This window comes from Eurypyga helias, unplaced genomic scaffold, assembly GCF_000690775.1.
Source record: "Eurypyga helias isolate BGI_N326 unplaced genomic scaffold, ASM69077v1 scaffold17871, whole genome shotgun sequence".
Taxonomy (NCBI): Eukaryota; Metazoa; Chordata; class Aves; order Eurypygiformes; family Eurypygidae; genus Eurypyga; species Eurypyga helias.
The window spans coordinates 1,979-26,243 of NW_010229273.1; the positions used below are offsets into that span (position 1 = coordinate 1,979).

Consider the following 24,265-nt stretch of genomic DNA (forward strand, 5'->3'; position numbering starts at 1 on the left):
GTAATTCATGAAGACTGTGAAAGCAGGTTCTCTAGCTAACTAGGATGCTGCTCAAGCAAAAACGTAACTACACACTGAATTCTCCTTGTGCAGACAATCACATCCCATAACGACCTCTCCAGATTGTGAGAGCTCAGTTATGTACCTGGATAATGTCACTTATATACTTTCTGTCCCCTCTGGTTCCTGGGTGAGGGTTGAAGTGATCTTCCATCAGTGATTAACATCACAGCTGATCATAGCTGGGATGGGTTAACTTTCATCCTCACCTTTGAGGTATCCCAAGTTTTTAACAGTTCAGAAAGACTAGTCTGAAAGAATCTGATGACACTGAAGCATGCCCAGGGAAAAGGTTTGCTCCAGCTATGGAACTCCCTAGAGATGCCTGTTATGACCCCTGAGGGTTTCCAATATCTAATGGGGAAATTCTGGCTCGAACGTTTGTTTCATTAATGATTTTAGGGCCTTACCCCTGTGTCATTTTTCTCTCTTAAGCAAAACTTGAAGTTGCTCATAAATGTGTCTGCTGTATGCAGCTATCACACTTACAGACAGGTCAAATATAAGGCCCTTGAAGTGGATATACAGAGACTCCATGGTCTTAAGGCAGGAGCTGGGTGATTGGAATGGGCAGCCCGCTCAACTCTTCACACTGAGCCTGCCCCCACCAAAGGCATTGCCTCCCACCCCCTGCAATCAGCCAGTACTCACCACGATAGCTGCCAGGATGGGCACCTGAACAATCCATTTTAAATTGCCAGCACTCAAGTCCCAACACCTGAGAAGAGATTGATATCCCGTCAGGAAATCACTGCCTACAAAGAGCAACAGACTCCAGTGTTTCTTTGGATAAATCCACCCTGGAAGGATGGGCCCCTCCAAGGCGTGGTGCGGTGGAAGGGTCTAGCTCTAACCCTGCCTTCGGTCAATATGGCTTCAAAATAGCCCTTCTCCTGCTGGTATACTATTCAAAACTGAAACCACTACTAAAGACATTTAAAGTTATGCTCTCCAGATGATGGAACAGCTCTTTCCACAGTAATCAAGACTTGTCCCTTTTGGGCAGGAATCCACCCTTTTCCACTCTTTCTTCACCTCCTTATGAGAAAAAAACACTACACTAAGAGTAATCCAGCTTTTGAGAAAGCAGGAGAGGCTGAAATGGCCTAATATTACCCCCTGGTAAAGCTGCACAGCTCTGCATGGTGACAGGTCCTGTCTGAAGATGGTGATGGGAACAATACTGTGGCTCTACATTCAGTTCCCGTGCTTCCTTCTGTCCTGTTCTTGCAGGAGACCCTACAAAAGTCTTGATCTGCTTTCATCTTCAGCCCTTATCCAGGTGAGGACTGGAAGGACAAACTGTTGGTGGCGTGGATGTTGGGCTATGGTCCTCCATCTGCCAAGAAGGGGCTGAACAGTATTTCCTCCCAGGCTTTTCCAGCAGCCATTGAATAAGGTCACTCAGTGTTAATTACTCTGTTTGAATTCTCTCCAACCGCGGGGAGAGGAGTGCCACAGGCCTTTCTTTATCTGAGCCAGACAGCCCCCACATGGCAGCTGCAGTTTTTATTTCATGGGCCAAAAGCTGCCCAGGCAACTATTCAAGGAAAGCGAGAGGCAGGGGCAGAGAAACCACCGGTGCTGACTGAAAGGCTCTACGAGGATGAGTCTCTGCCAACGCAGATGCGTCACACTCCAGTAGCTACTCTGGCCTTCCAAGCCCGGAGCTGAAATCACGCTTGGAAAGCAGTCTCCTCCCAAACAAAGCCATTTGAAAAGTTGCCTGGGGACCCCCACACTTTTGCTGGCAGATTATGGGCAGGTGAAACCCGTTTGTGCGGTCAAGCCTGCGCATTACTGGGGGAAGATGTGATTGGTTCGGGGTTTGCAGATCAGATGCTATAGATCCTTCATTCGGCATACTGTAAAAATCTGAGCCCATGAGGGTGCATGTGTAGGACCAAAGAAACAGCTGATCCAGTATCTTGTTCTTGAGAGTATCCAGAAGCTGATATTTAACATGGAGCAGGCACGCAGGTAGTGATATTTTTCTAGAATATTCTTCCAATAATCTGCAGTTCAGGACAGCTTCCTGAGCCAGAATATTACTATTTAATTCTTCTGGAGGAATTTTTCTTCCATGACTTTGTACAAACACTTTTTAAACCTAAGGACATGCTGGCATCCACACCTACTGCAGTGAGGGGTTACAGCTTCGCCACCTCCTTTGACTGTGCTGAACCTGCTATCTCCCAGCTTCACTCTCATTCATTTAAGATTTCAAATATCCCTGTTCTGTCCCTGCCTAGCTCTGAGCAGTCCCCTTTAGCCTCAGGGATTAACAGCTGCACTTTACAAATTCTGTAGAATGAAAGGAAAGCTAGGAAAGTTGCACGCACCTTACCCTTTCCTGCCTCTCCCCTCCACCCAAAAGTTTGCGAACTCCATAGCAGAAATCACTGCCTGGTTCCCTTTTTTTTTTTTTGATTCACACACAAAGTCATCATTGCCAAAAGCCCCAAAACACAGGTAAAAGGGAGAAAACTTGACGAGACTTACTCTGTGTCGGCTAGAGTGGCTCTCACGCTGGCCCACGCTGTAACAAATACAGCAGGGAGTCCTGCAACAAAACACAGGTCAAATGGGGTGAGGAGAGGGACTAGAGGCTCTGCTACCATAAGCCCAGGTGGACTGGGCTAGAGGAAGGTGGAGGAAACAGTTTTTAAATATTCAAGCATAATTTAGGCTAGGAGAGCCTGATCTTGGTCTCACATCTCCGCAGCAAAACAAACAGTAAAGCAAACAGTGGCAGGGAGCATTTTCTGGAAGACAAATGTCATGGTTTGGACATGTCCACACTACTGAACTCCCTTGGTTTTTCAGAACAGAGCAGCTTGCTTTCCCAAGTTGCTGGGCAGGAGTGGTCCAGGCTTAAGCTACCTCCTGGATCGTGCTTGGGAGATGCACAGGTCTGGGCCTCAGATGGTTCATGGACCTGGCAGGACAAATTATCCTGTTACCATGCCTTTCCTTGAGCTCTGCTTTAGAGAGACACAGGCTGGAGTGACTGAACTTCTGTGCCTGATACTTCCTCTAACCGACTCATTCAGTGTGAAGCAGAGAAGGGTTTCATGCAACACACCTTCCTCAAGACATTTGTTCCCTTCCCCTGACATCAAGAAAAAGTGAACCTGGCCTCTCTCTGCAAGTAAGACACTGAGGAGCTGAAGCATGTCCAGAGAAGGGAACAGAGCTGGGGAAGGGTCTGGAGCACAATTCCTGTGGGGAGCGGCTGAGGGAGCTGGGGGGTTCAGCCTGGAGAAGAGGAGGCTCAGGGCAGACCTTATCGCTCCCCACAACTCCCTGAAAGGGGGGTGCAGAGGGGGGGTGGGTCTCTTCTCCCAAGGGGCAAGCGATGGGACAAGAGGGAACGGCCTCAAGTGGTGCCAGGGGAGGTGGAGGTTGGCTGTGGGGAACAATTCCTTCCCGGAAAGGGCTGTCAGGCGTTGGAAGGGGCTGCCCAGGGAGGTGGTGGAGTCCCCATCCCGGGAGGGGTTTCAGAGCCGTGTGGACGAGGCGCTTGGGGACACGGGGGAGTGGGGGGCTGGGCACTGCTGGGGTAACGGTTGGACTTGACCATCTTAAAGGTCTTTACCAACCTGTAAGATTCTATGGAGTCAGGCTCAGACCGTTTCTCCCAGGATAGGGCTGGATGGGTTAGAAAACCCATTAAGTGCGAGAGCCGTGCTGCGTGAAGCAGATGAATGCTAGAACTGAGGGTAACGTTTGCAAAACACTCAAGCCAAAGATTCACTCCCAAATGAACCATCGTTATTTCAGTGCAGTTACACTGGGCATCATCTTTTCCCTGTGAAAAGTGAAAGAATCACCAATATCCAAATGCAATCTTCTATTTATTTTTTTAGGGTCCAGTTCTGCTTTATTTGTACAACTGAGTCCCCTGCTGGCTTCCCTTAAAAGGCAGGATCAAATCCACAGTAGCTTCCACAAATTCAAGAAGAATAGCCCCTTTCAGGTGAAAAAAATATTAAAAAATAAATAAAGGCGACATTTATCACTGATGACTGTAAATACGCTGTTCACAGTCTAAGCTCACTGGGGCTCGGCATGCACAAGCACACGCTTAACTTTCAGCATGCACTTAAGTCTCATTAGGGTGCTTAAAGGCTTTCCTGACCACGGACGCTTTCCTGAGCTGGGGTGTGGAGCAGGGCTGCCTGTCTCATACACACATGGACAACGGGGCCGTTATCTTGGTTTGAACCTTTAAACGCCATGGTAATATAAGAAAGCATAAATAATTAAACACAGAGCCTCACTCAGGACCAGCGCAGCAGCGCGGCCTACAAAGATACATTTATAAGGAGTGCACCCTGCTTTACGATCCCCTGCGATGGCCGGCGTTGGAAGGAAAATACTCAACCTATTGCTCTGGGAACCCGTGAGCGTGTTGATACCGAGGGCTTGGGGAAGGTGATGATTTATTGTACAAAGCACCATCTATTTCCTCCTCACTGTTAATCACCTATCTATGAAAAATACGTGCGTGTTCCGGGCTACTGGCTGAGCTATCAAAGGCTTAAATGCATGTAACTTTGCTGATATCACTGGTGGCACTCCAGCTTATATCAACGGAGAAACTGCCCATGTTGAGATGCTGCCTGCGAGGTGGTGGATGTTCACCCACTGTTGTGAAGCTCTAAGTTTGAAGGACGGATTGTTTCAGAGATTTGGATGTGTTTCACACGTACTTGCTCCTCTCTAGCCTGTCCTGCACTTCAGAAGAGACACTGTTCCCATTCATACTAATCCTGTGCTGTGTTCAAGGTTCCTAGCAACAATAAAATATACAGGAGAAAATAATTATGCCTAAAAAAATCCCTATGTGTGGATTTATTGTGCCCTGTGCACTGCTGCCTCACTCTGTTCAGGCAAGCTTAGGAAAAAGATCCTTGACTTTTCTGCAAAGCACACAAATAAATTCCTGGCACCAGATTTATTGCTACATTTGTCTTTCTGCATCTCTGACATCGTTCTTCTTTTGAAGTGTGAACATTCGTAAATGTTCTCAAATGTACAAAAAGTGATATGAGTCCTCCCCCTCCCTTTCCCCTGCCTTATTTTTAGATTCCCTCTATTTCAATGTAACATGGAGTGCTTGGGCTGTCAGGTAATTTCTAGAGTTCTATCTTTTCCTCCCATTCTGGTAGCTAGTCTTTCAACATGAAGAGTCAGAAGGCTGAGCTTTGCCTCCAGCATCTCTCCACTTGAAAGTCGCAGTTTGTGATGCCCTGAGACTGACAATCCCTCCTGCTGAGCACTCCCAGCACACACTGATGGGATAACCGTTAACCCGAAAACCCGGACTGAGGTCCTCAAAGTTAGACATCCAAAGATATCCACGAACGGCAAGACACCCAAGAGGATGCAGCCTGTGAGCAGGAAAGTCATACGTGACTAAATACATCTGGCCAACCCACCAGAGTCTCCAAAGTGAGTCTCCATAGAGCCTGTGATCTCTCGTGTGACTGTGAGCGCAGACAGATGCAGGCATGGATGGATGCATGCGTGTCCTCCCCTTTGCATGTATGTACCCCGCGTGCATGACCGGTGTGACACAGGATGAACCTTCCCGGGCAGCGATGCCGCGAGTGACTTCTACAGAATCCACATTGTATGCGCTGTGCATTTCCAGTCAACACACACAGTGTGTACAATGCAGGTGCTATAAAGTCAGGTATCTCCCCATCAGCTGGAAAATGTTCAAACCCCAAGCTGGGCTAAGTCTTGTGTCCACCCCAACTCCCCCTGCTCTCCTCTGTCGCTTTTCTTGTGTATGTGTCTCCTAGCAGTTGGAAAAATGGTTTTCATGCACGTGTCAAAGCTGCGAGTCAGGGAGGTGGCTGCAAAGCGACTGCTAGAAGAAAGCTCATGAATAAAAAGACCTTATGCAGGTCTGGAGAAATCTGGTCTCAGTTCCCTGCTAACTGAAAACCTCTCTGTGGAACAATGCATGTGTTTTTTCAGTCCCTCTTTGTCACAGTTTCCTAATATTATTCCTAATAAAACCCTCTTATGCCTCTTGTCCTGTTAGGTTCAAAGATTTTCGGGCAAGGATGATTTCTGCTTAGATAAATGCAGGGGTCAGCATCATATGTTTTTGGTCCTGAGCACCTCTAACAGTAACACATCGATCTATTTGTCTTTTCCAGGTCTCCCTGCAATTCTCATTTGCACCGTAGCTTAAAGCCAGTGCTGTCCAGCCGTCGGGAAGGAATTAACACAGTGTGAAGGAAAAATGCCAGTGGAATCAACTTGGGTTTTCTAGCTATTGGTCATGCTTCTTAGACTTCCTTCATAAAACAGCTGCAGGGGAACTTGAAGTCTGCTGGGGAATTTATTGTCGTCCATAATATCGTTACTTATTTATTTTTATTGGGTGCTGGCAAGGAGCAAGCTCCTTTCTGTCATCGGTGTTTCCCTTGCAAGAAGGGCGCTGCGGACTTCCACGGAGCTGTGCTCCCCTGTGCCAGTGAGGATGTGGATTGAAAAGACTCGATGGAAATCTCTGGGTCTGACATCAAAGAACTATATGTTCTGATTTCTTCAGTAGTCTGGAAATAAGATGTCGCAGGGTGATTTTTGCTCCCCACCCCCAACTTGGAAATTTCCAGGCAGGATGAATGCACCGCTGTTTATTGTTACACAAGCAAAAAAAATATCTCAGCTTTTGGGGCAAACTTGTCTTTTCTGTACCTACGTGGAATGTCGTAGCTATTTATCACTGATTCCCTGTCATTCATTGCTGTGGTATGGGCAGGATCCAGTGCCCACTGCAGGGAACTGGAGTTTTTCCACTGACTCCAGTGGGTCTTGGATTGGGTTGCCCTTTCCAGTGCCCAAAAGCTATCAAAGCAATACGTTTGTGTGGGGGTGTGTGTGTACATTATCATGCTAATCAAAACAAAGCAAAAACAAATGCAACTGGAGGGTTCCTATGTTCTCATTCCAGAGGAATTTAAATTGAGCAGCCTCAAACTTTTGGAAGCACATAGATGATTGGTGTTGTGACAGGTGTGACTTCAGCTTTGTGGTTGCTCTGATAAAATGATTATACTCTGGCAGTGGTTGGAAGAATTAATGAGAGGAACCGATGCCTGTTAGACTGTTTTCCTTTGGCTGCATTACGAGCAGCATCAAGTTGGTTTTTCTTGTTAAACATATGGCATTATTTTTCAACTGCTTCTCTCTCTTCCAGAATTTGCCTTGGGGAATTACTTCTTTAAGTCTGCTCTGTACAGTTTAATGCCGTTTTCTGAGAAGCAAATTTTACGTAGCTTGAAGGTTTGCAAGAGGATGGGTTTGGGGTTTTTTTTGGATTTGTTTTCTGTTTGTTTGTTTTTAAAAAAGAGGTGACATCTCAAGTCCTCTCTGTCTCACAGCAGCTGAGGTAAGAAATTCTCTGTCCTCAAAATATTTATTTTTTTCCCCCAGACCTACCAGCTGTCTGGGAGTAGACTTTCCCACTGAGAGATGGATGCTCACTTTGGGACTCCTATTTGCACTTGCCGTCTTTATCATACGGCAGCACCAGCAGTTTCTGACCTAAGCACCAGCTGAACATGAGGTTAGTGAGGAGCACGTGGTCTCCCTCTCCCCCATATCCCATTTGGGAAGGAGGAAAGTTGGAGAGAGTCCTGCGGGCTGGACTGCCCTCAGTCTACTGAACCCCTTCCTTGCTCTCACAAGGCAAAAAACCTGCAATCTCCCATAAGCTCAGTTCTGCACTATCTGGCTTGCTCAGAGCTCTCCTGTTAGAGATACTGGTTTTCTTCCAGAAGAAAACGTGTTCTGTAACACGGATGGTATGGTGCACCCATTAATCTTGTCCTAAAACGCAGTCAGGATGTGGCCAGGTGCATTTTGGACCTGGAAACTGGGAAGCAGTCCTGGGCCATACAGTTTAGAGGCAACCATAAACACCTCCGAACAGGTTTTTCCTGCTGCAGGTTCCTTTGCAGACATACACCCCATTATTCTTAGTTATGTCCTTGAGGATCATCTAGTAAGTCCCCTGTTCTCCCTTGCAGTCCACACACTGCAAACAACTGTGGGCAGTTGTTTTATTGTCCTCAGCCTACCAGCACCTCATAACTCCTTGCAAGTGAAAGCTAATGCCAGAAGTGAACAGAAAGCACATTCTGGCCCTAAATATGTGTGCCCACAATGCCTTCCACTAATAAGCACCCTCCTTGCACCCACATCCTGCCCCTTTCTCCTTATTCCAGAAAAAGATGCTCAAATTAAAAGAAAAAGGGGGGAAAAAAGGTCTTCCCCACAAACTGCAGGTTTCTGCTGGCGCTCCAACACTCATGAAACCTCGGGAGGTTTTTAAAGCAGCTGAGATCTGAGGTAGGAAATCAGAGCTGCTGTTGGGAGCAGATGCCCACAGCCTCATGCAGCTTTCCACCCACCCAGCCCAACGCGCTTCTCAGCAGGAGGCACTTGGCAGAGATGGGGATAACTCAGAGGGCTGCACTAAAATCAGCTGTCACATGCACACATCTGCTACCATGGAAGGATGGCAAGACCTGCTGTCTTTCCAAGCCTGGACTGATCCTTCCAGAGATCCTGGAAGTGCCACCAGAATTTAGAAATGATGAAGGCTTCACAAGAGAGCTAACTGTCCTTCCAAGAGTTACCATGTCTCTGATGCTCACCCTTCCCTTGTCCCCTCTCCTATATTTATGTCTGTGCACTATTTGATTCAAAGACTACCTCCAACAGACTTCCTACAGGTTCAGCCATAAGGAGCATCTGTGACTTACCCCAGCCAAATAATGTGAATCCCCAAAGATATTTCTTCTCTGAGAAAAATGCCATGAAGATGAGGCTGTGGAGATAAAGCCCTTCCACCAGAATCCAGTAGTAATTGGTTGCCAGGAAGTAGAGGAAGAAGGTGACCGCTACTTTACAGCCCACCTGCAATGACCACAGAAAGACAGGGTTACGTGAGGATCACGGTGTGAAATCCTTGTTCTGCATAAAGCCATAATTTACCAAGATGGGCTGGAAAGCCAGATGGAGAAAGGAAAAAGAGAAATCAGAAAATTCTGTTGCAGGGCTTTTACAAAGGGAGGAAATTAGTGCAATCACAGAGAGATGGACAGTTGAGAAAAAGGCTTCCCCTCAGCCTGACATCGTGTCTCCAATAGCAGGTGAACTGGGAGGTGTAGGAGGACAAGGCACATGTGGAGACATGCTGACCTGATCCTCCTCTCCAACACCAGTGCTGAGGGGCTCACACCCTTTCTAGGACAGCTACATTTCCTCTTTTCCCTGTGATTCTTGTCCAGGTTAGAGGACAAAGGGCTATGGCCAAGTCACCTCAGTCTGGTGACCTGGTGCAAGTTGCATCCCTTGGAAGTACAATTCCTTCCTCAGCTCATGGAGGGACACAAGCACTGTGCTGAGGGTGCGTCACCCTGCCCTGTTATGGATCTCCAAGACACGATTGAACCAGATTGGGCTTGTTCAGCCCGCAGAAGAGAAAGCTCCAAGAGGACGTTATAGCCCCTTCCAATGCCTGGGGGCGCTACAAGAAAGCTGGAAGGAGACTTGGGCAGGGCGTGACAGGACAAGGGGTGACGGGTTTAAATGGAAAGAGGGAGATTGAGATGGGACATCAGGAAGGAATTTTTCCCGCAGAGGGTGGGGGGGCCCTGGGAAAGGTTGCCCAGAGAAGCTGTGGATGCCCCATCCCTGGGAGTGTCCAAGGCCAGGCTGGATGAGGTTTGGAGCAACCTGGTCTATGGAAGGGGTCCCTGCCCACGGCAGGGGCTAGGACTGGGTGGGCTTTGAGGTCCCTTCCCACCCAAACCATACCATGATTCTGTGATGATTCTGTGACCAGGTTCTCCAGGGCTGCCTGTCTTTCCTCACCAAGTGTGAAGACACCCTAGGCGGCTGCCGTAGGCTTTGGTGACTGGCAAACCAAGGATGTCAGTTTTCTCCCACAGTGTCAAGGTGTTTTGCAAATAGACCTGAGCTGCAATGTGGGAGATGTGGTAGAGACTTCCACGACACAATGATTTTAAATGGGCGCATTAGCTAACTCTCACTCCGTACTGATCTGCAATCCTTTGATTTCTTGTGCTGAATACCCTAACTGCGACTCAACTCTCCCCTGACCTTCCAGCAGAGTGAGGCAAAGCTATCCTTGTTCCAACATTTCTCAGTTCTAGTAGGGAAAAAAAAGCAAATTAAGGATGTTACATGGGGTTAATTGGTACAAAAGGACACATAATGCCATCTCTTGTCAATGTGGAAATGATAGGACTCTGGATAGTCCAATTTCACAGGAAACTTCTGACTACCAAACATCTCACAGCAGCAGCACATCTCCATGTTGCCTCTTACACTGAGAGGAACATAAGCAATTTGCAGAAAATGTCAATAAGAAGTACCTTTAAATAAAATTTATTCTGGCCCAGCTCTTAGGCTAATCCTTTGCCAATCATAAAATCATGGAATGGTTTGGGTTGGAAGAGACCTTAAACCCCCCCCAGTCCCACCCCTGCCATGGGCAGGGACACCTTCCATAGCCCAGGGTGCTCCAAGCCTCATCCAGCCTGGCCTTGGACACTCCCAGGGATGGGGCATCCACAGCTTCTCTGGGCAACCTGTCCCAGTGCCTCCCCACCCTCTCTGGGAAGAATTTCTCCCTTATATCTAAGCTAAATCTCCCCACTTTCAATTTAAAGCCATTGCCCATTGTTCTGTCACTACACGCCCTTGTAAAAATCCATCTACACGCAGAGGGCATCAGGCAATAATTGCAAAGCTCCCACTTCATTTGGAAACAAAAGAAATATATTAATTGTTGCTGTCATCACTTGTTTGCCTTTCAATTATGAAGAATGGGAAATACCATTAAATTGCTAATATTCAATGAATGCAATATATTATCCCAATTATTCCTTATAATGAGTCCAGCCCAAGGAGAAACAGAGAACAATGCAGTAAAACATTCTGTGTTCTTTCCAACAAGGGAGTGTTTGAAGCGTGGCGAGTGTTCCAGGCAGAAGCTCATCAAATTAATGAAATGGGTCTCTGCAACGGGAAGGAAACACGATAACAAATTTCCATTTGGGGGAACTTGGATGCAGAATGGGGAAATCTGTAATGAGATCAATGACAAGGAGAGCAGACAGCTTCAGGGAATGGGGACAAGTTTGAAAACTGAGGATAGGCTTGATCCCTGACAAGAACATGGAAAATGCAAATGTCTCCATCTGAGCTTTGTACACAGTGAAAAGAAACATGCACTTTGGAGTCATGTTCACCTGACTTCACTTCAGTTGTTATTTTAGGTTGTGGTTCATCATACCCTTGACTCGACTGGCTGTGTTGACCAGACTGACTCAGCTGACCATAGATGGTACCTGAGGTGACCAGACTGCATGAAGGTGTCTCCCTTGTAGACATCTTTTGAAGATGAACCTTACCCTTTCTTAGGTAGCACATAATCCCTCCGTTGTCTCTTCTAAAATGTATTTTTTTCAGAGTTGGGAGTGATAAATCACAACAGGAACAACCAGCTACGGTTTGCTGCAAAATTATAGTGGGTTGAGATGTCTGCTGCTGACCTTCCTCACAAGTTACCTCTGCTCTGGCTCTGGACTCAGGGCTGAGAGCCTCCCAAGTCACATTGATCCGTGGCTTTGCTACATCTGGGCTGTCAGTCTGATGGCACAGATGTTACAGCTCAGGGATGCCTCCAAGGGACATACAGAGAGGAGCTCCAGGTGGAAAATCAGCCAGTTGCACATTGTGGTGGGAAAAGTCCATGCTGTGAAACCACAAGTGCTGATGTGCCTGGCGCTGGGGAGTTTCCAGAGTCATATATTTTTAGGGGGCATCAGGGGAATGTTGAAAATAGTAGTTGTAGATGGGAACCAAAACCTCAACCTTGACTTTACCTTTGACTGCCATGGGGAACAGCTCTTCCTTAGCTCTGGGCTGGGCAGTCCCTCTGGGCCAGTGAACTGAGAGGGAGTGGGAAGGGATGGGGAGAGGCTGTGGATGGTTAAGGAAAGCAGAGGATCTGGTGTAGGGTGGAAAATACGCCCGAAATAGTCGAGTTGTTAAACAGGGAGGACAGAGGCATGAAGCCTGCAGAACCGGCTGCTCTGGCGATACTCACAAACTGCGATTTATCTGCTGGAGGTGCTTCGGTAATGGATTTCAGGTCTTCCTCTGAGATCCGTTCCATCTCCTCCAAAGCTGACCCGGAGTACAAGACTGCATCCTTCACAAAGATGCTCATGGCTCTCAGCATGAAGGAGACAAACAGGTGCATGTGGATGTAGTTCCTAGTGCAGTGCAAACGTCTGGAGGAGGAGACAGAGAAGGTTGCAGTAGTTTAGCCCACCTGTTGGACAGGCTCAGGATCACCTCTGCTTCTGAAGAGCCCCAGCTCTTCTCACCGCACTGTGCCACCACAGGGAAGCAGTGCTAGTGCCACTGCTGCCCCACACTCACAGTTCTCCCATGGGGTTGGTAAATTATTAACTACTCCAGGGGTTTGGTCACAGCACACTGCTGCTGTCTTTGCATTAGGACAATGCTGTGCCTGTACTCATATAAGCGCCTTTATTTATGGCTGGGAAATCTTGGAAAGAAACAGTGATGTGGTTTTGCCTGTGTTGGGCATGGGTAGCGAGCATGCATGCAGCGGGTCTACATGTGGAGGATGGTGTGGGCAGTGCACATGCAGCTGGAGGAAGGTATGTAATAAGCAGTCCATGCTCAGCGTGTGCAAATCTGGAGTGCAGAGTGCATGCAGTGTGTGTGCAGTACATATGCAACCTGTTTGCACGTGCAGAATGCTGTGTGTGCAGTGCACATGCATCCGGAGGCAGCGAGAGGTGCGTTCGGTAGGAAGCATGTGCAGTGCCTGCACATCTGGTGAGCAGCAGGATGAATGCAGTGGGTGCGTAGCCAAGGAGCAGGGTGCGTGCAGTGAGCACGCATCCAGGGTGCACTGTACGTTCAGGGAATGTACATCTGGCATGCAGTGGGTGTGCAGTGAGCCGAGAGCAGCTGTGCAGCGTCTGCAGCGTGCGCATCCCTGGGTGCAGCGAGCGCACAATGAGCACATCCCTGGTGTTCAGTGCACATGCAATGAGCGTGCATCGGACGTGCAGTCATTTTCCGAGGTGCACAGACAGAAGGCAGGATATATGCACAGTGCTCACTGATACTAAGGTGTATATCCTCTGTATGTCCCTTTCACTGTTAAATCCATCCCTCCAACAAGAGTCAGCCCTGGCATTTAAAGACTTCACATTTATCTGCACTTTGTGCAGAGGAAAAGGACTACAAAGGATACGGAACTTATGGCCACTGAAAACTTTGCAGTTCTTGTAAACTACTAATCCTTGAGCCCACTCCAAATTTAGTAGCACCTATAGTAGTAACTACAGTGCACTGGGCTGTTTTTGCTGCTTGCCATCAAAAACACTATCATTTGCTTGGTCATATCGAGCAGTTTCTGGACTCCACCCCAGCAATGGCAGCAAAGACCCCACAAATGCTGATTGTAAAGCGCTTTAAAAGATCCTTCAGGGTGAAAAGCTGGATGGTAAGATGTGAACAGGTTAGACCCAGATCTATGAGGTGTGTTTTAGGAACAGTGATCCTGCCTTTGGGGAGAAGAAGGGACTAACTGACCCGTTGGGATCCCCTTCTGTCCTTTATAGCTGTGTTGTCTGGCTAGCCATGCATGAATCTATTAATGGGTAATACTCTCTTAAATCCCCAGACCCGAAAATGGAAATAAAACATAATAGCCATGGGGGCTTTTTTTCTCCTTTGGGGGAGATTACCATAGCAATAACAGTTGTTTCCTGTGCTATTATAATACAAATTACACCAAGTGCTGAGGTATAAATGAAGATGGGCTTTGTTCCCTGCATTTGAACTGTAGCCAGTGAATCCCTGGATTATGTGTTATCTGGAATAAAATCTGTCTTGGTCTCTGCTGCTGTGATCCTTGGGACAAAGATGCTCTACCACAGTCACCCATGTAGTCTGGACTTTAAGTAAAGTGCTCGGACTTCATGTCTCCTGAAACTAGAAGTACTCTTGTATACATGGGCATTAAATATTTTAACAACCTTGCCAGTGTCCAATGGGAAAGGAAACAGGAGGGAAAGGGTTGAGAGGTCAGGATGGTGGCGGCAGGGATGGGTTCTGGAACTACATCATGTCAAGTGACTCCGGGAGGGGTCTGCAGTCCCCTTTGGCTTGCATGTGTCACAGGTTTGGGTGCTGGGATGTTCTGCTATCCAAGCAAACCCCCCGGCCCCCTTTTGCTCACTGCAGAGAGGTCTTTTAGAGCCAAAGGCCATACATTTTTTTCTCAGTAGTATGTGTCTGGGGCTTAGCTTGAGCTTGCACAGTGGGAGTTGCTGAATCCATCTGCAGACACCATGTGGCTGTTTGCTGAGTGGAGAATTCCCCTCCACAGCTGTTGTCTGGGTCCTGCTGTCTGCTAGAAGATACTGCCAGCCACCAAAGAGAAGCAAATCTGGGGCTCAGGGTAGGGGGGTTTAGCACCCTGCTCTATCTACAGCTCACCAGGTATCGTTTCCCACAGGACAAACTTGTGTGTTCAAGGCCAGGCTGGATGAGGCTTAGAGCAACCTGGTCTAGTGCAAGGTGTCCCTGCCCATGGCAGGGGGTGGGACTGGGTGAGCTTTGAGGTCCCTTCCCACCCAAACCATTCCATGAGTCTATGAAACTTCTTGCTCTGAGTGGCTCCTTTCATCCCTCCCATCCCATGGCCTCTGTTCCAGCAAGAAGATGCAACAGCCAGGTCTGAGGAATGGATGGTGTGGATTCAAAATTGTCTTTAGGGATCTAAACCCATGGTGAAAAGGGAGGGAAGAGTCATCTGAAGGGACAGCATACCCTAGTCTTTCAAGGGAGACAAACCCCTTCCTGGAGGTGCCTCTCTTCCCGTATGCTATGAAGAGGATCTAGAAAAATCCATTGCAGGCAAGTGGAAGAAGTTCAAACATCCCACCCACCATTCCCCGAGAAGTTTGGCCTAAGTGACACTAACACAGCCCAAAGCACAGATGCAACCTCTTGTGGCTTGCTGAAGAAGCACATGTCACCCCAGTTTTATCCTTTAGGAAAGCCTGAGGCTTTTCCAGTCTAGTGACAACTTGCTTAGGTAGAAACAGAGCCGCCTACCTGAAGTATCCCAGGATAAGGACAGCAACTGTGAGGGATCCCAGAGAGATGGAGTATCCAACAGTATAAATCAAATAGAGGCGATCAAAGACCTCCTGCAGTACAAATGATGGAAAAAATAGCGTCACATTAGAACGCGTCCTACTGCATCGTAACACAACCGTGGTAGCAGCACAGAGATTCAGGCTATGGTACCTCTTGGGGGTATACAGCTCTGGGTCTGGGAAATCACACTTGATGTCATCTCTTTGCCATAAGAGCAGCTATCGACCAGGGGAGCAGGGATTTTTGCAAGGGGCTAGTGATGGAGCTGGGTTAATCCCATGCCTGGGAGTTTTGCAGCATTTTCATCCCAAAGGAACCCAAAGCGCTTTACAAACTCTCAGCCAAATCCAGAGATCACTCGGCAACTTTTGCTTGAACAAAATGCCCACTGACCCTGGGATTTTTGCTGGAACTGTAAAATTTTGCCATAAGGCTATGCCATACCATTGCTGAATGACTGATGTCCGGGCTGGTGGAGTGTCAACCCACCACAGAAAACATGGGGAGTATATAATTTAGCTGTGGGATATAAGAAGAAATCACCTGCATTTATTTTTCCTTTTTAAAATCAAAAGCAGCCTATGACTGTGGTTATACAATCCAGACACAACTTTAGCTTGCCAAAGTCCCATTGGAAAAGGCCCTGCCACAGGAGAGCTCATAGTAATTAATTCTGTAGTAGGTTTTAGATCTCTTGGCTCACTATATTTTAGAGTTGGGCTCAGAAATCCTGAGCTTTCCGTTAAATATTGAGATGCTTTTCTCCATCCTGTGCTGGGGCATGCAGCTTAACCCAGGAACTACTGAAAAGGGTTAAAAAGCCTGCTACCATCCTAGCTTGTATCGCCTTTCATCGTCTGAAATTAGAAATAAATCCCAAAGAAACCAACCAATTCAGCATCTTTCTCCTCACTCCCTCCTCCCCTGCCTCCCGCCTTTCCCTCACCCCACCCGCTGGGTTGCAATAACATTAGTAACGCTGGGCTCTGAATGACAGCTCTGATTTTGATTTGAGGCTAGAAATGCTGTCCTGGAATGCGAAACCTCAGCCCTATTACATCAGAATCCTCAGATATGCGAATGTTTCTTTGCGGTTTCCACTGGTAGAGTGGTGCGCTTGCCAATATTAATCTAGCGTGTGTGTATGTGCGTATTTTTATATATATATCTGTAATCTGTGGAGGCAGCAGGCACTAAAAAGCCAATGTGAGCAGATTCAAGAGGTTTAAGGAGGGGGGGGAAAAAAAAAAAAAGCTCCTTCCCTTCAAAGCCTAATGCACTTTTCCCACTGCCAAGCTGGAATCCTCTTTGAACTGGAAAACATTTGCCTCTCTGGTGAAAGTTAAAAAAAAACCCTACTCCCAGTTTAGGATTCTTGGTAATTCAGTAGTTGTGAGGCGTTACTATGCCCAGCTGAACAAAAGAGTCCCTGAGCCCCATTCAGAAATTTAACCGGAAAGATCCACGTTCCTATCAGACAACAGCACCGTTGTAGCAGCGATGGCCTTGGGAAGGGCCTGCTGATTGGCTGGCAGGACGTTTTCGGAGGCTGTGGTTAATTCCTCTGATGAACCACAGGGCCTCTTTTTGAAAGGATGTTGAGTCAGGACTGCCAAGACATACACATGCATGCATGCATGCACACCGGTGTGCCCGCTTGCAGACGTAGGTGCCGTGAATCTTTCTTGGTGTTGTGATGGGGAGCCTTCAAGGAAGGTGATTTTTTGGAAGGGGTGCTTAGGTCCTTGGGGAAAGCCTCAGGAACTAAAGGTTGAGGTTCTCCCAAAGGCCGCACAGGGCAGCCCTTGGGAGGCCAGCTCATGCTTGCTACTTTCAAGGGGTTTTTTTCCTCAGGAATGGTGAGACCTGGATTTACCCAGGAGGGGGAAAAAAAAAAAAGCTCTAAAGGCAATTCCAGGTCTCACTCTTCTCCTAGCACAAGGGAGGTCCCAGCTTGGTGGAAACCACAATGCTGAATCAGGAAAGGTCCTCCAGGTAACAAAATATTGAGTCATCTGCCAGCTGAAACAATCACCTCCATGGTCTGAGAACCCACTTTTTGGAGCTGAGATGGATGGGAGTTTAAATAATTCACAGAAGACCGCAGAGGTCATGCATGGCCAAGCCATGGACGCAAACTGAACCTCCATAGTCTCAAGAGAGTGCATTACCTGCTAGAACATCCCGCTACTGCAGGAGCTCTACTCGATCTCCCTTATAAATCCAACCTGAAGACAGACTGACTGTCACTGGTCATCCACTGACCTGTTGGAAGAAGCAACCCACCCTTCAAAAATCTGGCCTTGGAACACCATGACAACCGGGTTTAAAGGGTGTGATACTTTAACCGGCGTCATTGAGTTTGACTCCTGTCGTAATCCTTCACTGTTTCAACTGTTCACACATGCGCACTGAAAAAAGTCTGAAGGAAAACCAAAGGACAAAACCTCAGTATCTGTGATTCCAGGGGCTGGGATTATCAGCAAAATATTGTAAAACTCACAGTAACAGTAACAAGATTAGGGAACATCAGTTTCAAACTTGGTGTCCTTGAATGTTGCTCTCTGCCCATTCCATTCCATGCCCTGCTGGGGTGAAATAATGATGAGGAAGGTGTGGGATGGATCTGATCCCCCCTTTCTTCCCCTGTCTTACAGATTTCTCAGAATCAATAAGGTTGGAAAAGACCTATAAGGTCATCTATACCAAGTTCCTGTGCCTCTTGCATCTTCCATCTCCCTAAGGAGTACCCAACTTGTCCCCTTCCCTGTCAACACGGTCAGCAGAAGAATGCACTAGAAGCCTTCCATTCACATGGCTGAGCCTGTCATGGTTGCTCCTGGAAGGTGCTGGGCAGGATGAGGCCACCCCGGATGAGGCTAAGCCAGTTTCGGGGTTGGTGAAATGACTTCTCATCGAGTCATGCACCATGCATCCTCTCTAGCTCGTGATCTGCAGTGCTGTCAGGCAATGCACGCCCTCAGGCCCCTTCCTTTCCCCCATCCTCTCTAGTCACACATCGCAAAGCTCCACCATACCACAGCCATCTGTCTTCTAGAGCCAGGTGAAATGATCTGTCCGCAGCGAGCTAGCCCACCTGATCCTGCCTTCCCAACCTCATCCAGCCATAACTTAGGGACTGACAATAGACTGAACCACAAAAAATATAAGTACTATTTCAGATACGTTGAGTGCTGAATGTGTAACAAGATCTCCCTTTCCTCCCCTCTTGGTTTGGTGGGAGGCTTCCTCTCTGCTCCCCTTTGCATCTCAGCTTTCCACCAGCCTGACCTCAGGGTAGAAACTTCACAGCAGCCTGGAAACCAAAACAGAGCTGGAGATGGCTTCTGCATGAACTCCATGAGTGCATGGAAAAAACAAAATAAACAGAACCTAGCCACCATGGGCATCCATGAGCTGGATGTGCCCCCCTCCCACAAGGGTCCCTGCATTCCCCACTCCCTGTGGTTTGGACGTCTTCCAGGTGTGTGACCCTCAGAGCAGTTGGCTGTTACATTTTCATACTGTGCTCAGGGCTTAACCCGACTCCTAATTTGTCCACTTCCACCAATGGGGAGATAATTTGCATTGATCTGGATCCAGAGGAAAACTGCTTTCCTCTGCGGGACAGCTCAGAGCTGCACCAGAGCACCAGGCGTGGGGTTTCGAGGCCCCATCCATTGCGAAACCACAGCTGTGCTTTCGCTCTTGCATTGCAGCCAGATGCAGGACGGGCTGCGCGAGCGGCATTTCTGCTCCCTCAAACGCTATCGTGTGCACACAGCGTCTGTCGCGGTGGATGCGGTCCTCAGATTGAGATGTCTGCGGTGTGGATGGCTCCATCAGACCTGGCTACCTGAGGTCCCAGAACCAAGAAAGGGTGCTTTAGGCTGCAATTCACCTATTTTAATCACCGGATGGTGCCCCTCAGCCACCAGCTGCGTTGACTGGGTTTACTCATTCTGAGTATCGCCGCACGGTGCCCTGTATCCAACTTTCTTCTTTCATCCTTTTTCTTTCCCCTTCTGTGAGACAATGGCAAGATTCTGCAACATTTAGGTTGCGAAGCTGAAACGGATCCAGTGGTCTTCTGAGGGGCTGGCAGGCGATGCTGAAGGGTGGGATTAGCAGTATATGAGGCTGGAAGCACATGTAAGGGCTTTCCAGATCAAGTATCTGCAATGTTTCTCAAATCTGCTGATTCAGATGTTGCTAATGACACGTTTGAAATTAGCAGGGGAAGCATTTTACTGCTCTGAATGATAAGCACTGCCAGAAAGCCTCTGTCACTAGCTTTACTCACTGCTTTCCTTCCTTTTTTTTAAATAGAAGATGTGACTATAAAAAGCTTAACAGCAGGGAGAAGGGATGTTTGCAAAAGGCACAAAACAGTCACTGATTTCCAAAGCCTAAACGAAATCACCGAGTGTTGGACAGGACTTTTTCCTACAGAATTCTGTTCCCCTCACTTACAGAGGTGACAGGCACCAGATCCCCACCATCAGGATTCACAGAGTGGTGGGGATTGGAAGGGACCCTTACAGATCATCTAGTCCAACCCCCCTGCCAGAGCAGGATCCACTGGAGTACATCACACAGGAACAAGTCCATGGGCTTTGGAAAATCTCCAGGTAAGGAGATTTCCCCCACTCTCTGGGCAGCCTGTTCAGGGCTCTGTCACCCTCACGGGGAAGAAGGGTTTCCTCATGGTCAGGCTGAACCTTCTGTTTCCCAGTTCATGGCCACTGACCATCGTCCTGTCACTGGGCACCACTGAGAAGAGCCTGGCCCCACTCTCCTGACACCCCCCTTAGATACGGATAAGCACTGATAAGATCCCCATAGATGTGTTCATGAAAGATATTGCTTCTCCACATCATGCCCAGTTTACCTACAGTATTCATAGCCACAGGACATCCAGGAGGCCACAGGCAAAACGTGCCGCACATCTGCTGTTCACATTAACAGAAAGAACGTTCACCAAATCCTATGCTACAGCCACATGCCGAGAATGTCCCACAGCCACAGGTTCTCAGTGGGGACAAGAACACTCTTTGCTTTCCAGCTTTCATAAGCTGTTCTCAAGCATCTACTATGGGCCAGCAATGGTTAAACATAGGGTGCAAGGGGGCTACCCTGTGTGTTGCGTTGTGAGAACCCTTGTGTTTTTCATCTATTTGTTCCTATAAACCATCAGATTCTCCCAGCAGACTCTAGGCATAAACTATTAGCAGCACCACATGAAAAGGTGCTACAACATGGAATCATAGAATCATAGAATGGTTTGGGTTGGAAGGGACCTTAAAGATCATCCAGTTCCAACCCCCCTGCCATGGGCAGGGCCACCTTCCACTAGACCAGGTTGCTCAAAGCCACATCCAGCCTGGCCTTGAAGACATCCAGGGATGGGGCATCCACAACATCTCTGGGCAACCTGTTCCAGTGCCTCCCCACCCTCTCCGTGAAGAATTTCTTCCTGATATCCAATCTAAACCTCCCCGCTTTCAATTTAAACCCATCACCCCTTGTCCCGTCACTACAGGCCCTTGTAAAAAGTCCCCCCCAGCTTCCTTGTAGCCCCTTCAGGTACTGGATTTACAACTAGACTTACCCTACAGGCATGAAACAAGAACTGCATGACGGTTGCTTGCAAGAATGAAGAACACATCTCGATGATGCATTTTGTTTTTAACCCTAGGTACTTAAAAACATCTGCCCATCCTTCATGATGTGAATGTATGACGCCTTGATGGCATTTCATCTGTGTAACTTAGTATACACTGCATAAACATGTCTTATGCCATGAGTTTGAGGCTACACAAAGTTGTTGGCTTTTAAAAGGACCCCAGAGAGCTGCAAGAAGAAAGGCCAGGCACAAAAGACTTTTGGTTTGAACAATGGAGTTTAGATAAAGCAGCCCTGCAACATGCTGTGCCTTTCCCATTGTGTCTGGTACGCAATGGATTCTCCAGGTCTCCCTGATTCCTCTAGAAGCAGTAAAACCACTATGTTATAAACAAGCAGTAGCAGATGAAGACAGGATTGGTGGGCTGAGGTTAGATCTTAGGACTGTCCATATTGCTAGTCCAGGCTGAGCTAACCTCCCAAGCTGCTGGCTCATGTTCCCCTTCCCCATGATTTCAGTAGGTGCAGATCACATTTACCCTCAAGTTCATCCTTTAAAAGATGACAGGTTTGACCTGCTTTGAAAAAAGATGTGTTTGGTATTAGTGTTGTTTTTGGGGAGATGGGAATGAAGGAAATTTCTCCTTATTGAGCAACATATGCCACGTCTCCTGTCAGTGTCTGAAAAGGTGATAAGAAAAATGACCATGCTGAAGGTGCTGCTATTGGCTGACTGTGTGAAAGGGAACGCACCCATGGTCAGAGGTCTACTATGGTTTTTGGATGTAAATTGCCTAAAAAGCTGCCTATTAAAGCCAGAGGCACATAAGGATTTCCCACATGTGCCACATTTTATCCAAAGATTGAGGATCTCCAAGAAGACAGGTCGCCTTGACTCCTAATTTTAAGAGAACCTTAAGAAAGCTGCAAGGAAGATGGAGAATCTGGACCAAACCAAATGTCCCTTTAGCCTTGCTCCCTGTTTCCTACATGCCCAGGAACAGATGCATAGGGAAAAGCGTAAGAACAGAACAATATAGAATAAATATATATATACACACATATCCATACCTAAGTGTCTATCACTTAGTGGTTATACAGCAGTGCTGTGTACCTGCTCCCAGCGTTCAGCAGCTTGTGGTTTAGTGACAGGATGCACACAGCAGACACACAAACATTGGCGGAAGCTGTGGATGCCCCATCCCTGGAACTGTTCAAGACCAGGCTGGATGAGGCTTGGAGCAACCTGGTCTAGTGGAAGGTGTCCCTGTCCATGGCAGAGGGGTGGAACTGGATGGTCTTTGATGTCCCTTCCAACCCAAACCATTCTATGGTTCCATGATTTCTGAAAACCCAGGGTTCAGTTGGGATGGGAGGTGCCCATGCATGGCTCCTGGGGAAGCAGTGGGAGAAGACAATTTTCCACCATCTTTGCTGCACTGGTGATGGGTCATCTTAATAGCAGAATATGAGAGTTCAAGGAAGCAGCTCATGGCACAGTGGTAGCTTTCAGCACTGCCTCAAAAGCATAAAGAAAACAGTCTTATCTTCCCATGACATGCTGCTAACACACCTTCTTACCCCTTGCTAAACAGCTGTCTTCTACAGACCATGTCCGAGACACAGTTGTTCATGGCAACATTAAGGCTATCTGCAGGGAATTTGGGGAAGCACACTTCAAGAGCCAACTGCAGCCTACCTGCTCTCCTGGCTAAAGAGAGGACATCAATCTTCATGGCTGTCAATCCAGCATCCTTCAGCAGTGCTAATTTTCCTTTAGAAAACAGCCCAAGAGCAATTGCTCACTGGGCAGTTACGAGCTGTTAATTCTCCTGGCTCTGGTGGCTTTAGCATACTTTGCTAATTTCAGAAAGCGGTTTCCGTGCTGCTCTGTGTGAAATAATCCTATTTATATGGTTCAGGAGGAGGTAGCGAAAGACACAAACTTTCTCTGGGGCCCTCTGTTTGCTGCTTTGGTCAGTCATAATTATCCCACAGTGGCTAAAATGAGAAAACTACGCACCTAAACAAATATACGTGGACATATATATGTGTGTGCGTGCATGGACGTGGGTGTTTATTTAGATGTGTATCTTTATATATAGCTATCTATAGATACAGGCCTATTTCTAGAGGTAGCAGTGCAGATTTGTATATATATAGCTAGTCGCAGACAGACATTTTTTTTTCTAATGCATAGTTTCTTACAAGTTCCTCTGGTTACATCTGCTCGGATGCTGTCCTACTTGGAGTCAGCCCGTCATCTCCTTTCGAAATGTTGGTTAAATGCAGCTGTTACTGGTGACGCAAAGATGCTGTTCCCCGGGGGGAGAATAATAATAGAAAACAATCTCCCTCTAAAGACGACTAGTCTATCTTGCCAAATTCCCTGATTCTGACATCTCTGGACATATTTACTCAAGGGGGAAAAAAAAAAATCAAAGGAAGGTTTATTAATACCAGTGCTTCAGAGCCACTCTTGGGTGTGAAAGACAAGAGGTTTCCCTTGCTCTCTGAAAGTCATCACCCAACCGAGAAAAAAAAAAGGTCATTCCTTTCCTCTTTTATTTCCACGGTGCTTTTCATACCAGAAGGCCCAAGAGACCTGCAGCAGATGTATATTCATTGCTTCACTTGTCACTAAAAGGCAACCACCCCTACGATAAAACAAAGCAACTACATGACGAAGACTGGAGAGGAAAGTAACCTCTTGCAAATTCAAGGTTAATAATGATAATGAGTAATAGGTGCTGTTGAAAAGCATTTGTTAATCAGGATACAGTTCCAAAGCTAGGGGCAACTTCCATTTTTTTGCACTGGGCATCACTTAGGCAACACCACGTTGTCCATTTTATCTGAACAATGATGATGGGCTAATTTGTTTTACCATTAAATGTCATTAAATTAATCACTGTGTGGCTAGAACAGAAAACTCATGGCATAAGACCACTGAGCCTCGTGTACAGAATAATAAGGACGATAATCTTGGGATGTTTTATTAAAATAGCTTATAAATAGGAGTAGTTATTTTCCAAGTAAGAGCAGAGGCTGGGAATAAAAATGATGTCTCCTGCATTGTGACACCTCATCTAGTATCTCTCCAGTAGGAAGCACAGTCCAAGTCTGCTGTCTGGGCAGTGACCAACTCCATACTTGGGGGACACAGACAAAGACAGATGCATGAAACCCAGGACAACAGGCTTTGCTTTCAGCCTTTTTTGCCAAGCTGGGGTGCCTGGGGGTGGAAAGTCTCTGTTTCTGCCTTGTGCTAGTAAGAAAAGGAAAATTCTCCTCTTCTTTGTACTCC

At 47.3% G+C, this 24,265-nt stretch overlaps 1 protein-coding gene across 1 annotated transcript in view; it reads right to left on the reverse strand.

Moving 5' to 3' along the window:
* Positions 1–711: 711 nt before the first annotated feature.
* LOC104516129 (parathyroid hormone/parathyroid hormone-related peptide receptor-like) overlaps positions 712–24,265 on the reverse strand; it is a gene marked incomplete at both ends in the record, with an annotated part of 29,092 nt that continues 5,538 nt past the window's right edge. Inside the window, 5 exons of the mRNA XM_010160352.1 lie at positions 712–778; positions 2,563–2,623; positions 8,853–9,006; positions 12,230–12,416; positions 15,289–15,383. Coding sequence (XP_010158654.1) covers positions 712–778; positions 2,563–2,623; positions 8,853–9,006; positions 12,230–12,416; positions 15,289–15,383 — 564 coding nt within the window. The remainder of the gene's footprint in view (positions 779–2,562; positions 2,624–8,852; positions 9,007–12,229; positions 12,417–15,288; positions 15,384–24,265) is intronic.